Below are 17162 nucleotides of genomic sequence, written 5' to 3'. Positions count from 1 at the left end.
AATAATTCGGATGATTTGGGTATTTTTAACCGATTTAACAGTTTCCGGTACGCCAAAGACGGAAACGGGTCCCGCGGTCAATCGGGGCGTCTAAACCGAGTACTAATTTCACCACTTTATTTAAATTATCAGTCAACAACTATTTTCGGGTCGTGTGTGACCAAACTCATTTTGAAACATAAAATTGGATAACCGTGCTAGGCACGCAAAACGGGGAAAACAAGCTATTAGAAAATTTGACTGTTGAACTCTAAACGACATCACAATCTGAGTCCGGAAAAGTGTTTCTGGGTTAATCTTGCCCCCAGAACGGGTACAGTGCTGGGTTAACAGTGTCCCCAGATGTACCGGTTAACTTGGTTAAAGTTATATTAATAATGAGTGTATAGTAACGATCGTAGGGATCATATTACAGATTGGACGTGTTAACTGATAATGATTGTTGTTACCTGCTTGCATGTGCTAAGGTGAGTTTCACGGGCCCCTTTTTCTGAATTGTTTTCAAATATTTTCCCGGGGCGGAAAGCATGTTACTATTGAAATGTTTAAATACATACTGAACGCATGGATTTGCGTGTATTTATAAATATTTGATTGTACGGGAATCGTACGGAATGGGTACAGGACTGGGTTAACAGTGTCCCCAGATGTCTTTAGAAGTGTTTCCGGGTTAACATTGTCCCCTGAGTGAGTACAGTACTGGGTTAACAGTGTCCCCAGGGGTCCCTAGAAGTGTTTTCGGGTTAACAATGTCCCCGGAGTGAGTACAGTACTGGGTTAACAGTGTCTCCAGGGGTCCCTAGAAGTGTTTCCGGGTTAACATTGTCCCCGGAGTGAGTACAGTACTGGGTTAACAGTGTCCCCAGATAATATTATATTATGATATGGATTTATCATGGTTTACTAAAATTGTGAAACTCACCAACTATTCGTAGTTGACCCGTTTTCTCACATGCTTTTCAGGTACAATTAAGATGAAGTGATTGCTTACGTGCTAAGTGCTTGATGTGTGTAAGATTTGCGTGCAGGATGTTAGGATACATTATAACAAATAGAATTGTGTATCGTATTGTATGATGCGTGTATCACCTAGACGGTAATGGAATACAAGATAATGTAATTTGAAGTATATTAATGCATTCAGTTTTCTTTATAAACAATGTGGTTGATATCAGAGGTGTCTGTCGCATCCCGTTTACGTTTCCGCTGCGGTTGCGGGGTGTTACAGGTTTCATCGACAACTAGGGCTGTAAGCGAACCGGACATCCACGGTTGTCCGTTCGGCAAGAAGTCCGTTTAATAAACGAACCGAACATGGACAAAAAAGTTTCGTTCGATAAGCTTAATGGACGAACACGGACAAAGGCCAGGTTCGTTCAATAGTGTCCGTGAACGTCCGCTAACGTCCGTTCAGTAACGTCCGTAAGGATAGGTTTGCGTATGTTCATTCGTCGTTAATGAAAGTATTAGTGTTTATTGTTCATTAGTGTCCATTAGTGTTTATATGTTTATCCATTAATGTTCATTAGTGTCCATTAATATTCATGTTTTCGTTTGTCCATTAGCGTCCGTTTGCCTATTAGTGTCCGTTTGTCCATTAGTGTCCGTTTACAATATTAGCGGACGAACACGGACAAACTCAAATTCTTAATGGACGGACACGGACATAAATTTTCGTTCGGTAGAGTGTTCGTGAATCGTCCGTTTGTCCGTCAAAAGCTTAACGGACGGACACGAACAAGGTCTGTGTACACCCCTATCGACAACAGTCACAGCCTCGCTGGCCACCGACTCCGGCCACCAACGCCACACCACGACGTAACTACCGCCACCTAGGGTTTCGAAATGAAAACCGGCAACAGTAGGTCGGGTTGAAGACAGTGGTACCGAAGACGACCTACGATGGTACCGGAGTTCGAACGGTTGAGAAGTGTAGAAAAAAGTGAGCGAGAAGAATCGATTATGATGAGTGACAGCAGTATTTCAATTCACAGGAGACCACGTGTCCGACTTACGTGTACATCAACGCAGAGACTAATTATGGTACAAATGAGCCAACATAGTTTACACCTCATAAAGCACAAAACAACTTCTATAGCAGCATGTACAACCCATGATGCATGAGAAAGTTCTCTTTTAAGCACGGGTACGTTATTAAGTTTGTAAGGACCATTGATGTTTAATTAGAATTATAATGTTTCTCTCGGTACGTTAGTAAGCTTGTAAAGACGATAAATGTTGCGTGGGTACAATCTTCAGCACATTTAAACAAAAATAACACTTCAGCACATTTAAAATCATGGTCATGATCGTCTAGTAGATCACATGCACATAAATATGAATATATGATGACCCAAACTCCCCGACGACTCCTTCGTCAACCACCCATGACCGGCATCAATGAACCACCGACTTACCCACCTCTATGCCTTCCAATACTCCACAACCCGAAACGCCAAGCGCCGTAGGTTGCCTTTGCCTGAAAAAGATCAAACAACCGCACATGTGTCGTTATCAAACATTTGAAGGGCCAAAAGATCAAACAAAAGTAGCTTTACATACACATACACGTGTGTGATGAGTGGGTGGTTTCAGATACAGTGTTGTACACCTGTACCGTAAGCATAACATACAAATCGGGTGGCACCAAGAATAAAACAAAGGTACAACAACATCAGCAGCATGTACAAACCAATATGCATAAGAATATTGAAAATTAATATATAGTATAATGACCTCATTTTCTTGTTGAACCCACCCATCCATCTTCTTCTCCATCTTTTTTTGAGAAATCCAAACCCACCCTTGCAACCAACCCGTGGAGCTTCATAAAACCGAGGATGATCCACAACTCAAAAGATTTCATTTTCAACCCTTGATCTTTTATAAATTAGCAAAATTGACCCGAAAGTTTCAAAATATTACATATTTTTTTGTATTATATCAACAACTAATTAGGGCTTTTGTATTATCTAAAGTACAATCAAGTAATTATGGTTTTTAAAAATAATGATGTTATGATATAACCATTTACATATTTTTATCTCAATAAGTATCATCAAACTACACTAATCATTTGTGCAATTAATCCAATATCTTTTTGTAACTGATTATACAATTTTGGTAAATCGAATAAAGCACCAATGTTACTTTACAAATCAAGTTCGAACAGTCGTGACGCGTAGGTTCTTCAATTAGTTTTCTTTAATCTACTCTACGTATAATTTCTTCAAAAGAAAATATTTTAATTTTAAATCCAAATGTTAAAATTGTAATGAATAAGTGGGCATTGAAAGCTGGTGGACTTGCATCGTTTTCACACACTTAAGATATTAATGTCGGCGGTTTCTACTCCTTTAGATTCCTCCTCTCATTTTCCAAAACACTAACTATTGCATCTCTCCGATCTCTTCGCTCCGGTAACATTTCTTTTTCACACTCTATGCATCTTCAATTAATCATTACATATATTAATAATCGATTAATAATATATGCGTATTTGTTTCAGATCTAGCTCGAATGGCTGGTAAAATAGATCACGATTACGATTACGATTATTTGCTCAAGATCGTCTTGATTGGTGACTCTGGTGTCGGCAAATCCAACATTTTAGCTAGATTTACAAGGAATGAATTCTATTTGGAGTCCAAAGCCACCATTGGCGTTGAATTTGCTACCAGAACTCTTCAGGTAGTGTTACTAATTCTAGCTTTATATGTTATGCATTTGAAGTTTAGCTTGCAATTATTATTGTGTATTACAGATCTATAATCACAAATGAAATGAATCACTGATTGTTAATTTAGGGATATTCGATTTTAATAATCCAAACTTCGATCTATTGGTCGGACCCAAATTGGCAAATTGATTCATTTTCCTCGTTTTAGTTTGGACCTGAATCCGTTCCAACCCGGACCCGTTTCGACCCGACCCAAAACAACCCTTTTTTAATTTGACCCGTTTCGACCCGACCTGTTTGCCAGTCTTATCAAAGAGTCATGGACTGTTGTTAGATTTTTCGTTTTGAGTCTTAACACATGAAGTTTGTTTGGTAAGACTCGGATTAATTTTGAATATATACATGTTACTAATATTTAATAAAGATAAACCGCGTGTAATATGATGAATTAGCGCTTATCATTTGGCTAACGAGTGATTTGAACACAGGTTGAGGGGAAAATGATAAAGGCTCAAATTTGGGATACTGCAGGGCAAGAGCGGTACAGGGCGATAACCAGTGCTTATTATAGAGGTGCGGTTGGAGCCTTACTTGTGTATGACATAACCAAAAGGCCAACTTTTGATAACGTTCAGAGGTGGTTGCGTGAGCTTAGGGCTAATGCCGACTCCAACATTGTTGTACTGATGGCGGGAAACAAGTCGGATCTGAGCCATCTTAGAGCTGTAAATGAGGAAGATGGTCGATCTTTGGCTGAAAAAGAAGGGCTTTCGTTTCTTGAAACGTCGGCACTTGATGCGCATAATGTTGAGAAGGCGTTTCAGACTATTTTGACTGAGATTTATCATATTATTAGCAAGAAAGCGTTGGCGGCTCAAGATGTGGCGGCACCAGGGAAGGGGACCACCATTAATGTTGGTGATTCATATGGGAACACACAGGGTTGTTGTTCGAGTTAGAGTTGGAAAATCATATATGTTTAGGTCTTGTTTATTTTGGTTGTTTGATCTTTATGTTTTGTTTACTAGAAGGCTGAAAAAATTGACTTTTAAGGGTATAGTAGACATGTTACATGATGGATTCTATGTGTATTTTCACATAAACAATAAGGATTAAATATTAATTAGCACAAGTATGCTTCTTAACTGTTATGCTTATTTTTTTTTAGAGAAAATATTGATCCTTTTATATATAACACTAACCGAACTACATCTGGATAATGGGTAAGCGAGCAACAAGCTGCGCCGCTATCCCCTTTTGAATCGCAAAGCCTATTCTACTAAATATAAATCCTTGGTTCCTCGGTCTCTGCGAGTCACTGTGGACCACCTTCTGCACCCGCTCCAAGAAGCGAACCGCCTCGGGAGCTAGAGATCCAAAAGTGTCGAAGGCAAATGGAATGAACACGTGCTGATTCTCTAAACACGATGTCTCATGATATCATTTTTCTCATTTTAATTATGAAGTTTTATTATTATGTCAAAACTTTTGTTTGACATTTCTCTATACGATAAATTTTTTTGTTAGGTTTTTGTTGTATTAACTATGGGCGATCTTTTTTAGTGACCATTGATGTGTGCACCAATAAAAATAAGATATTGAAACTACTAAGAATAAATAAAAACATTAATACGAGCTTATAAAACAAAATTGTGTTTAAATAAGGTCTTAAGACAGTGATGACACCTTTCTTTAAAGTCAATGGGTATGTCTTGAGAACAAAGAATGATTTATTAATTAAGGCCAAACAGTCATACAACTTGAGTTGATCAACTTAAGTCATTTGAAGCATGCTAAAATATCGAATGACAAAAAAAGATGATTTGTTAGAACATGCGATTGGGGTTTGCTTCTATATACACGAGACATCTACAAGGAGATGTTGGTGGACGGCATTATAGGGATCATCCGATAATGCCTTATCTGTTATATATTATATTGTTCCTCATTAATTATTTGTTTTTAGGTTGATCAGGGGCGGCTCCGAGAAAGAAAAAATGGTTTTGGGCTGAAGGTGAAACTTTTTTGGGGCTTTAAGTAAACTGGGTATTTTGTTGGGTTTAAACAATTTAATTTTTATAAGGATTTACTTGGTTATAATTGGGTTGTGTAAAAATTTTTTGTATAATATAAAAATAGAAGTAAACATGTCTCAAATGAGACTAGAACCCATAATCTTTTGGTTGCGAGTAATATTTCTTTGCTACTAGACCAAGCTAGTGGTTATGTAATTTAGTTTAACATTAAATATACATATTGTATTTAATAAAAATACATATATATTTATTTTTTTTAAATTCGGGCCTAGCGGGGTGTCGGGCATGTGGCCGTCGACCACCCCGCCACCCCTATGGGTCGGGCCAAGGTTGATCATGGCCCTTCAAAGTCTTCAACATTTTATGCCAACCATCCAAAGTAGCACAAATAATTCTAGAAGCGGCGGGAAAGAAGTTACACGTTCTCTCAAAAAGCTTACCCGCGATGAGCATGTAATCGATCGAACCTATATTTTAGACATCAAATTTAGAAGTTCCCAATCATAACTCTACATATTTCAAAACAATACCAAATATCGAAATACCCGTATCGGTATTTGTAAATACCGAATATTGGAATCCTAAAATATTGATACTAATAACAGTACCACATAGACTAAATCGATATGGGTATTGGAGAAAAAAACCGATCCCTAAATAGACATATGTATTCCCAGTTTTGTTAATTTTCTAGCATAATAAAGGGGGGGTGCTCATTCGTTTTTCATGCATAAATTTTAGGCGGTGGCAAGTGTGTGGGGAAGGGATGGGTGCAGCAGTGACGACATTGAAGAAGATTCAAGCGAGAGTTTCTGGTAACAGATACAGCATGATAATGATTAGTGTCAACATTTAAAAACAAGGAACGATTTAAAACCAAAGAAAGAGGTGGCGCAATTTGAAGCAAAGAAAAAAGTAGGGATATTTGTTTGGTGTAACATTTCGGGTTTTTCTTTCTTATTTTTGTAATCTTTACCCGACCGGTTTGCATTCAAAAATCTCGCACTTTATTTAGTTGATTCTTTTGAATTTATTATTAATTGGGCATATTATATGATAATTTGGTAAACAACTATGAATCATGTGCAAAAACACCCCCTTACCTAACTTTTACCCACTTTTACACCCACAACTAAAGATCAAGGGCCAAATTGTAAAAATATTCCCCCTCCTCCTTCACCACCGACACCGTTACCCCCCCCCCCCTTTTTGTTCCTCAATTTTCGTCCTAAATCAACGGGATTGATTATACCAAATCATTTGGCAATCAAAAACCCGCTAGCCGACACCTTAAACATGATAAAACATCACAAATTGATAACAAATTCAATTAATTGCGTATCGTGTCTTATACGAACTTGTTACATTATATAAACACGTCCATAATGCAATTAAACGATACCACACCATCCCTATTAACAACCAACACTAAGCCCTAACTCAATTTCAACATACGAAGTCGTTAAGATCAGTTTTGATATTGAGCTCGAGCCGTGAGCCCTAACTCGTCGTTCACCCTCAATTCGTAACCATTTCCGGTAGATACACGTACACCCCAAAACAATATTCATCAAGATCGATCGTTTGGACCTAATCCGAATCTGGGATTTATAATGGGATTTGGGGAAGAACATGACTGATTATTTATCATTTACCGTTTCTATCTCACAACCAAGTTAAGGCGTTGGCCTAACGGCCATGTCTGTTTTGTTAGAACTGAGAACCGGCCTGGGGCGCAGGTTCGAGTTTTCCAGGCTCCGTTTTGAAGATTTTTTTAAAACCTTATTTTTTTCAAGATATTATTACTAATAACTTTTAATAAATATTATTTTAACAAGACCGAACCTTTGAACCCCCTGGACCCGGTTTTGTTTATTTTTTTTTTATATATAGTTAGTCCTTAAATTAATTATATATATATATGAGAGAGATAATTTGAAAACTTGTTGAGTTTTAAGAACTTTAAGAGCATTCTCAACCAATCCCCTAAATTTATGTGATGAGAGTTTGTAAATTATAGGGTGGAGTTTTGAGTGGTTGTGAGTGTAAGAGCATTCCAAGCCCATTCTCTATCATATATCCATATATATCATATAATTATTACACTAGGAATCATTGTATTTTCTCTCTTCTGTTTAATTAAATAATACTTTTTACACCTTTATCATTATCTTTTCTCTCTCTTTCACTCACAACCACTTTTAAAAAATATTAAAATATTATACGATATGAACAGTGAAACCGCAAATTTAACTTTCCAATATAACATTTTATCTCTTCTCTACTCACAACCACTCATAACCATACCATATAATTTACAAGACCCCTCACACAATTATAGAGAATGCTCTAAGTTATAGTATGGAGAGAGAAAATATAGTGATTTTTTGTTTATTTAGGGAAACTTTGTATGTCCTTATTTATTTTTTAATATTTGTTGAATTGGTTGTGAGTAGAGCAGGGGGAAAACTGTAATTATAAATGTATAAAAAATATATTTAATTTAATATGAGAGGGAAATGTAGTGTTTTGTAGTGTAATTATAGAGATGGGGGATGAGGGACGAGCTATGAATGCCCTAATACGTCATTGGAGTAACTCGGCCCATTTGGGACGAGGGAAATTGTCCTTTTATATTATTGTTATATTAATTATTGTAGTTCATATTTTCGTAAGGAATTGTCATTTTAAATATTATTATGTACAAAAACTGTGATTACTTGCTCAACTTTATGTTGACAAACTATATATTTTCACGCATGGTGCAAGTAGTTATATGAGGTGAATCAAGAGAATAAACAATAGATTGAACCTTAGGTTGCATGATGAATAAAGATTGATTTTTATTTTAATATTTGATTGTAATGTTATTTCCTTTGAGACAATGTTTATGCTTTGTGTATTTGATATATGAAATGAAATAATTTAAATATTGACACGTGTAATTATTTTAGTGTCTTTTGAGCTATGATACAAATTATGTCTCGCCTCGACATGTTCCACCGTAAGTTTGGGTGTGACAGGTGGAACCTGGTGTGAGGTAGTGTGGTATGATCTTAGGGTGGTCGAGTTGAAGAAAAAAGTAGGTGATTGGCCAAGTGCATATCTGTAACATCCCGAAATTTCCAAAATGATATTAATTATATTACTTAATAATAGAGTAGGAGTTGGTATGAGTCGGGCTAGTGTTAGATTAATTGAGATGGGTTAAATGAGAATGGGCCTTAGGTCCATGGGCTTTAAGGGATATAAATATCCCCTAAACCACCATAAAACCCTAAACCTCATCTCTTTCCATTCTAATCTCTACACATTCAAAACACACACACCATAAACGAGCAGGATCCGAGAGAGAGTAAACGTTAGTTGGTGCTAGATCGTCGTGACGAACCAAAGCAACAAGACCAGCTCGTGTTCGTAAGTTCGACTCGTTCAAGGTACGTTTATGGTTAGAAATCGTTCGTATAGGTTCGGTTTGATTTGAGAAATGGTAGATCTGAGTTTGTATGGTAAAAACGAATCCAACAAAGCTAAACTTACTGAAAATGGTTATGATTTGATGGGTTAATCGATTGATAAAAAGGACCCGTAACCTATATGCCTAAATCGCACCCTCTAAACATCGATGTTAGGTCGATTTGATAGTTGGGGTTTGTAGGCGCTGGTTAGACGATTCCATGGGTACCTAAATCGAGTTATTTGGTTAAGGAACGAAGGATTTAAGAGCGAACATAACCTGCAGACGACAACTTCGCCTGCAAGCTAAGTTCGCCTGATGAACTTCGCCTGCAAGCTAAGTTCGCCTGATGAACTTCGCCTAAAGCTAAGTTCGCCTAAGGTTTAACTTCGCCTAAAGCTAAGTTCGCCTAAGGTTTAACTTCGCCTAAAGCTAAGTTCGCCTAAGGTTTAACCTCGCCTAAAGCTAAGTTCGCCTAAGGTTTAACCTCGCCTAAAGCTAAGTTCGCCTATGGTTTAACCTCGCCTAAAGCTAAGTTCGCTTAAGGTTTAACTTCGCCTAAAGTTAAGTTCGCTTAGAAAATAAATTAAAAACCTAATGGAAAATGTGTTAAGACAGTTAATGTAAATAAAATTTTTCCAAGCTGACCTGGCAGCTCGACCCCAGCCAGGGGCTCTGCCCCTTGGACCCTGCTAGGGGCTGCCGCCCCTAGACCCCGCTGCCAGGGGCGCTGCCCCCAGACCCCCGTTCGTTGTGGGTAGTAGTTAAGACTGGAAAGATGATATGAGTAGTGATAGTTGTTTGATACGTGTACTTGTTATACAGTCAGCCGTGCACAGCTGAAGAAAGGGATTACGATTAACGGTGAACGTAACCGTGTTCAGGTGAGTTTCTAGCCCCATTCTTTGTTATGTTTTCGGGGCTGTGTGCATACTCGATGTGTTGTTAATACATTTATCCTAAGTGATAAGTGTATGTCATATGTGATATGTGTGATAGATATGAATGATTGTTTGTCGGTACGCGAACGATCTTCGGATATTGCGCGTGCTGTCAGGTTAAAAATAAAGGTACGAATATTATATATCGAAGATGTATGAATATTTCAAATGAATACTTGTCGGGGCGTGAACGATCTTCGGATATTGAACGTAACGACAAGGGGTATGGTTGTTAAATGAATGAGGTAAAGAATGCCTAGAGTGTTCTTATGTTATAATGTAAGTATGTGTATATAGGTACACGAATGGCATGTGAGTTCTACGTTCGACATAGTAAGTTAGGATGGCAAATCCCTCTAGCTTCTGTCGGACATAGACTCGGCTGGTGATAGCGTAGTTAAGGACTGCGAGCCTTATACGTGAAGTAGATGATATATGTAAACGTAGATAAGGACTGCGAACCCTATACGTAATGTAGATAGGCGTCAGCATAGGAAAGGACTGTGAACCTTATACGTGCTGTATTTGTAGCATAGGGGAGGACTGCGAACCTCGTACGTGCTATGAATTAGGTTGCAACATAGGGAAGGACTGCGAACCTTGTACGTGTTGTGGATGTATTTCAGCATAGGAAAGGACTGTGAACCTTATACGTGCTGATCCTGTAGCATAGGGGAGGACTGCGAACCTCGTACGTGCTATGAATTAGGTTGCAACATAGGGAAGGACTGCGAACCTTGTACGTGTTGTGGATGTATTTCAGCATAGGAAAGGACTGTGAACCTTATACGTGCTGATTTTGTAGCATAGGGGAGGACTGCGAACCTCGTACGTGCTATGAATTAGGTTGCAACATAGGGAAGGACTGTGAACCTTGTACGTGTTGTGGATGTACTATGGTATAGGGAAGGACCGCGATCCTTGTACGTACCATAAATGGTGAACATAGGTAAGGACTGCGAACCTTGTACGTGTTCACGACCTTGAGTACAGGTATAGACGGTGAACTATGAACGTACTCTCGGTAGACTGAGGTTAGTGATTGTAGATATGTATGTATGTATGGTAGCAAGTATGTATGTAGAACAGAAGGGTAACTAGTGAAGTATGGATATGTATCTACAGATATGTATGTATGTGTATGTATTGTATGGCGTTCGATTAACTAGAACTCACTCAGCGTAGCTGACTTTTAGTATGCACGCAGGTGAGCTGATTGTAGAGTTAGCATGAGGATGACACACGGCATGGATTGAACGGCTGGCATCTGAAGAAAGAAGTAAAGATGTTTTAAATATAAAGTTTTGTGTTATGTATCAAAGAAAAGATTTAATGTTTTGTAACAAATGATTGATGTTTTATATTCCGCGAAAAGTTTTAATAAACTCTGATTTGAAGAACTGTGTTTATGAGTAAATCCGACGCTAAAGTAGGGTCACCGGGTTCGGGGCCTTACAATATCAACACTGGACATGTTTGAGATTGAGTTTGAAAAATGCTTATTGGCTTATTGGTATTTTTAAAAAGCCAATAAGTTTAAATGTGTTTGACAATCATAAAAAAACTTTCTTATTTTAGTTTTTTAAAAGGGCTAAAAAGCAGTTTTCAAAAGCCTCAAATCCTGGCTTTTCAAAATAGCTTTTTGAAAAACCATAAGCATTTTTCAAACTCAATCCTAACATGCTCTTAATTGAGATTTTGGATGAAAATTAGTATATGACTGAGGGTGTTTAGGTGAGCTTTTGAAAAATTTGCCATATATCTTATGCTTTTTGAAAAGCAAATAAACAAATAAAGCTTCCCCTGAAACCAACTATGAGGGAGCTTATTCTGGCCGAGCTCTCGTTAAAAGGAAAATTATTCCGGTTAGTCATGGGTGTCTCTTATGCGTTTGTGATTTGGAGGTTAGTGAGCACTTGGTGTGGCAACACATGAGTAGTTGGTGTAAGATTCCGCCAATCTTCGCTTTTTCTTTGACGTTTGGGTGGTTTTTGTTAATGAAACATGCCGTTTGAAAAAATAAATTTAAAATAAAAGCCAAACTATGGTCTATTCCATAATATTTGATGATTTTCTAAAAGTGAAATAAAATTGTAATTTATTCAACGGAAATATAAACTTTTGAAGGTTACAAGTTGAAAATATTTATGATCCTCCATGAATTTGATCCCCACCGGAGTTGCAGCCAGCCCCTTTCTCCTCCCTCCGGCATCTTTCTATCTGTAATTTAATCCAACCAAATTAAATATATTTTTTATAATAATCCATTGCTATCACCACTTGTCCATGCGCATAAAGCAATAAATAATAATACTTTTTCTTTCTTTATTATTCTTCCAAGAAACAAAACAAACACAAGTATCAAAAACAAAAAAGCTATTCCAAAACTGGGCGGTGTTTGTATCAATGGCTCAGGGGATGAACCCTGCGTTACTGGATGACATCATCAACCGGCTGCTGGAGTTCCGGCAAGCCCGGACCACTCGGCAGGTTCAGCTCTCGGAAGCCGAGATCCGTTTACTCTGTTCCTCTTCTCGCGATATCTTCCTTCAACAGCCTAATCTCTTAGAGCTTGAAGCCCCCATTAAGATCTGCGGTATTAATATTAATCTCATACCCTCCAATTTCAATTATGTCTTCTCTGTGTTTTTTTATCAGGAGGATTTAGGGCATTTCACCTCTTGTTTTGATTATTATTATTATTTTTTTTATTTTATAAATTGCTAATGGAAACCTTAGGGAGACGGTTATCCAATATCATTAGCTAAATTTCTTTTAACATGGAGGACTGTTAGTTTTTGGTCTCTTGTTTTGGGTGTGAACTAGTTTTTTTTTTTTTAATTCGAATGACCGCAGATCATGCAAATATTTAGTGTGAAATGGTTTATAGGCGTGCACTGGCTCTCTATGCCTTAATCTCTATCCCTACATGACATGCAAAACATTTGTTGCCCATTCTTTTTATCGTGTTAGAAGCAGCCTAGATATGTATAACAGAATTATTTATTTATTATTTATTTATTTTTATTTTTTTTGTGATTGAGCTCTTTTGGAAGTTTAGACTATAAATCTTGCAATATCATGATGGTAGGTTTTTTTTGTTTTGCTGTATTGGTGAACCATAGGGAATGCAAATGCAAAGTTAATTCTGAGGGTAGTAGTAATCTGTTAGGCTTCTGTATACATATCAGCTTGATATCGTTTGTACTTTATAGTTTTATTAGAGGCATGGAAAACATATTGGTTTCATGTCTCATTGCTCATTTCAAATATCAACAATATCTGCTAAATGTCATAAATGGGCATTTGGGTTGTATCTTATCCCCAACGTATCAAAAGGCTAAAATTTTAAAGCTTAACTGAAATATACATGGGTCGATTGCGTCAAAATGATTAAAATTCATCCAAAGTGTTTTCAAATGCAGCTAATGACCACATTGGCTGATTAACCGCTAAGTGGCCAGTGGCCACTCTTTGTTTTATTTATAGTGTGTTTTTATAATTTTATCTAGCAATGTAAGTTATACCCATTACTAATTATTAAGTCATTTTGCTAGATCTGCATCTAACATAATATAAGTTCAGAGTGATGTAAAATTTATATATTTTGTTTTCCAGGCGACATTCATGGACAATATGGTGACCTCTTACGGTTATTCGAATACGGTGGATTCCCTCCTGAATCAAATTACTTGTTCCTCGGTGATTACGTGGACCGTGGGAAACAGAGTCTAGAAACCATATGCCTTTTACTTGCATACAAAATCAAATACCCCGAAAATTTCTTCCTGTTAAGAGGAAACCACGAATGCGCTTCCATCAACCGAATATATGGATTTTATGATGAATGCAAACGTCGTTTCAATGTTCGAATTTGGAAAGTTTTTACTGACTGTTTTAACTGTCTTCCCGTGGCTGCTCTTATAGATGATAAAATATTATGTATGCATGGTGGTCTTTCGCCTGATTTGACTAACTTGGATCAGATAAGGAACTTGACCCGCCCGACTGATGTCCCGGACTCGGGTTTGCTATGTGATTTGCTTTGGTCGGATCCAAGCCGGGATGTTAAGGGGTGGGGGATGAATGATAGGGGCGTGTCGTACACTTTTGGAGCTGATAAGGTGTCTGAGTTTTTAATGCAGCATGATATGGATCTTATTTGTCGTGCTCATCAGGTTAGTTTATATTTTTTATAGTCCGTTTATAGGTGAGTAAATGGGTGAGTAAATGGGTGGAAGGGTACCGTTCATCGAATCAATTTTCGAGTTACCTGGGTTATTTGATATGAAAGTTTTGAAACTGAATTTGAAATTTTTTTGCCAAAACCGATTTGAATAAGCTTATTCGAATTTAGTCTATTTGAATTTTGAACCGAATTAGCAAAAAAGAAAAGGTTCAAAGTTATAAGTACGTTCGATAAAAAAATATTATAGATATATTATTATATAAAAACAACTGATTTTGAAGAGTAATTTGAAAAATCGTAAGTATAATATATTACAAAATGAAAATAGTGTATAACGCAAATTCGGGTTATTTTGATTCAATCTGGTTCGAGATACCTGAATTCAAATCTATTTAGAATTTGAATTAGAAATTTGATTCGATTAAGGACCCAATTCTGATAAATCGAAATTCAGATTCATTACTCGAATTCAGTTTGGTTCAGTTCAAATTTTGGGTTTTTCGAGTCCGATTTGAATAATGAATAATTAGATGGGCCATGCGATTGCGGGGTCAAAATGGGTTGAACTCTTGTATTTAAAGTTTTAAGCTTTTTTTAACTAGATAAAAAAGTTAAACGGCCTTGACCGTTGAAAAAAATAAGTTATAAGGGTCAAATCACCAAAGTGTTGAAAGTTCGTTGGTTTTTACCACCATCAACACTGAAAATTTAGTGTCTGGTATGATTACAACATTTATATTATATTAATAATTATCTCATTCTTATGAATGAAATGAAGTGAAGTTTTATGCATAAAAAATTACATCTTGGGCGACTCTCAGACCTGTTTTACTTGAGAATGACACTACCTGGATTGACCTGGTCATAATTAGTTGGTCTGTCGCAATCTTAAATGTTACTCTGCATAGGTTGTGGAAGATGGGTATGAATTCTTTGCTGATAGGCAGCTCGTTACTATATTCTCTGCCCCTAATTATTGTGGTGAATTTGATAATGCCGGTACAATGATGAGTGTTGATGCAAGCTTAATGTGCTCTTTTCAAATTTTGAAGCCGGCTGATAAAAAACCTCGATTTTCATGACACTATGAAGTTTGATTACTATGAGTGGTGACCCTACAAGTTTAAGGTCAGTATCAATAATCTCTTATCCCTTGCACATAATTATTGTCATATTTTTCGCTCAGTGACTCTGAATTGGACTTGGAAGTTTGCAGATTCTGTTGGCTATGAAAGAGGCAGGAAAACAGCCATGAGGACTGGATATCATTTAAGAGTTTCTTGATGTTTTGCTGTTTTGAAGGCTGATTATCATTGTTGAAAAAAAATTTTATTCTGATGTTTTGGCGTTCGATTTATGATGACAATGTAAATACATTCGGCTTTGTAAATCGATTTGGCGCTGTAACGTACTACTGAATTACTGATGACATTTCAAAATTGCTTATCTTCTCCTTTTGTTTTGTGGTTTAATTGATTGTTTTGACTACTATTGAAAATTAAAATGGATGATTTTCGTTAGCTTGTCCAATTTTTTGGATTTCACCCACGCTAGTGAGCACAACAACGTCCGCCTTCTCATGGCCAAAGGGCACGGTGTTGTGTTTGTGAGCCAAGCTTTTGATTTCCTGACTGTGAACTTATAAATGGGTATGAACTTTTTTGAATTAGAGAAAGACATCTTTAACTCGTAATTATTTTTGTTTTAATCGCACTCCAATATGCATTTTGAGTTGTAAACTACAAGAAGTTTTAAGTATACAACTACGGATGTATATAATATCAACGTTTTTGCTTTTGTAAATGTGCACTTGGAAGGTGAGGTTAAGGGTTATTTTCATTGAACATACTGCATCACAACTTGCAAGATTTTATAATGACATTTCAACATCTACATACAATAATACATTCCTGATTATAAAGCTTCAAATGCACTCTTGAAGCAGGATTTAACAACTAAGCCTGCACCATCATGTGCGTTAGCACATAATAATACCAATATTTCTCCAACTAATCAAGAACATAAATACGCGAAGCAATGTCACGAACCAACCAATTGAATCCCTCCAGCAACCCCTCTCCAGTGTATGCACTGCAACCTACAATCCTCCAATGTCAGCTATTGTCCATGTCATCCAATTTCAGTACCTTATAATAGTCATACATAAACATCAAGTTAACTAATTGGAAACTAAACATCAATTTTGGTGGTCCTCATGGACATTTTAATCACAAAACACTTACTTGGGCGATTTCATGTGGCGAAAGAGCACCTTTTATATCCTGTTTATTAGCCAAAACGAGTAATGAAGCTCCTGATAACCTCTGTTCCAATATAATAAGAAAGTCAATGTTAATTATAATTTATATCCAAAGTCAAGGCATGATAAGTTTGGAATAAAAAAAGTCAAAGTGGAGATTACCTCTTCCTTTAATAGATTATCGAGCTCGAATTTGCAGTCATCGAGTCTTCTAAGATCTGAACTGTCAACAACCCATACCAATCCATCAGTTTGCTCAAAGTAGTTTCTCTAGTAAGATCTTATAGTCTTTTGACCCCCAACATCCCAGATGTTAAGGGTGTACCTGCCATTATATTTCAGTTAGTTCTATAAACAAGTTCCATAGCTACACTACCAAAGCCGTCCAAAGGTAATGACCAAGAATTAAAGCATAAAACCAAGTGGGCTGTGAACCTTTACAATTAGATTATGAGTTCAGATCTGAAGACATACTACTAATATGCATTGACCGATTTTCGGGAACAAAATGATAACAAAAGGCTCCCTTCACAAACATGATTGGGGATTAAACTTATCTATATGCATAAACACTTGCATACATAACGAGCTTGAACAATT

The 17162-nt window shown here is 36.9% G+C and overlaps 2 protein-coding genes across 3 annotated transcripts; both read left to right on the top strand.

Moving 5' to 3' along the window:
- The first annotated feature begins 3331 nt into the window (after positions 1–3331).
- Positions 3332–4726, top strand: LOC143542100 (ras-related protein Rab11C-like). The gene is made up of 3 exons (XM_077034764.1): positions 3332–3419; positions 3509–3690; positions 4168–4726. The coding sequence occupies exons 2-3, from the start codon at positions 3520–3522 to the stop codon at positions 4636–4638; spliced, it is 642 nt and encodes a 213-aa protein (XP_076890879.1). The 5' UTR covers positions 3332–3419; positions 3509–3519; the 3' UTR covers positions 4639–4726.
- Positions 4727–12481: 7755 nt separating this feature from the next.
- LOC143542114 (serine/threonine-protein phosphatase PP1 isozyme 2-like) lies at positions 12482–15743 on the top strand. Of its 2 annotated transcripts, none has more exons than XM_077034775.1 (4): positions 12482–12709; positions 13732–14291; positions 15211–15430; positions 15519–15743. In XM_077034775.1, the coding sequence occupies exons 1-3, from the start codon at positions 12520–12522 to the stop codon at positions 15382–15384; spliced, it is 924 nt and encodes a 307-aa protein (XP_076890890.1). In that variant the 5' UTR covers positions 12482–12519; the 3' UTR covers positions 15385–15430; positions 15519–15743. The 2 variants fall into 2 exon arrangements, with proteins under 2 accessions (XP_076890890.1, XP_076890892.1); XM_077034777.1 differs by having other exon boundaries at positions 15512–15743.
- The last annotated feature ends 1419 nt before the right edge of the window (positions 15744–17162 follow it).

Source organism: Bidens hawaiensis, unplaced genomic scaffold, assembly GCF_021521415.1.
Source record: "Bidens hawaiensis isolate Kalapana, Puna unplaced genomic scaffold, B.hawaiensis_p1.1 tig00012782_1, whole genome shotgun sequence".
NCBI lineage: Eukaryota > Viridiplantae > Streptophyta > Magnoliopsida > Asterales > Asteraceae > Bidens > Bidens hawaiensis.
Note: the sequence above shows the minus strand (reverse complement) of the source record. Positions and strands in the feature narration are given on the sequence as shown.

Excerpts from the sequence above, each read along its gene's own strand:
- LOC143542100 (XM_077034764.1), top strand. The coding sequence starts at position 3,520 with ATGGCTGGTAAAATAGATCACGATTACGATTACGATTATTTGCTCAAG. Across the intron at positions 3,691-4,167 it reads TTGCTACCAGAACTCTTCAG|GTTGAGGGGAAAATGATAAA; the intron begins GTAGTGTTACTA and ends ATTTGAACACAG.
- LOC143542114 (XM_077034775.1), top strand. The coding sequence starts at position 12,520 with ATGGCTCAGGGGATGAACCCTGCGTTACTGGATGACATCATCAACCGG. Across the intron at positions 12,710-13,731 it reads AGCCCCCATTAAGATCTGCG|GCGACATTCATGGACAATAT; the intron begins GTATTAATATTA and ends TTTGTTTTCCAG. Across the intron at positions 14,292-15,210 it reads TTATTTGTCGTGCTCATCAG|GTTGTGGAAGATGGGTATGA; the intron begins GTTAGTTTATAT and ends TACTCTGCATAG.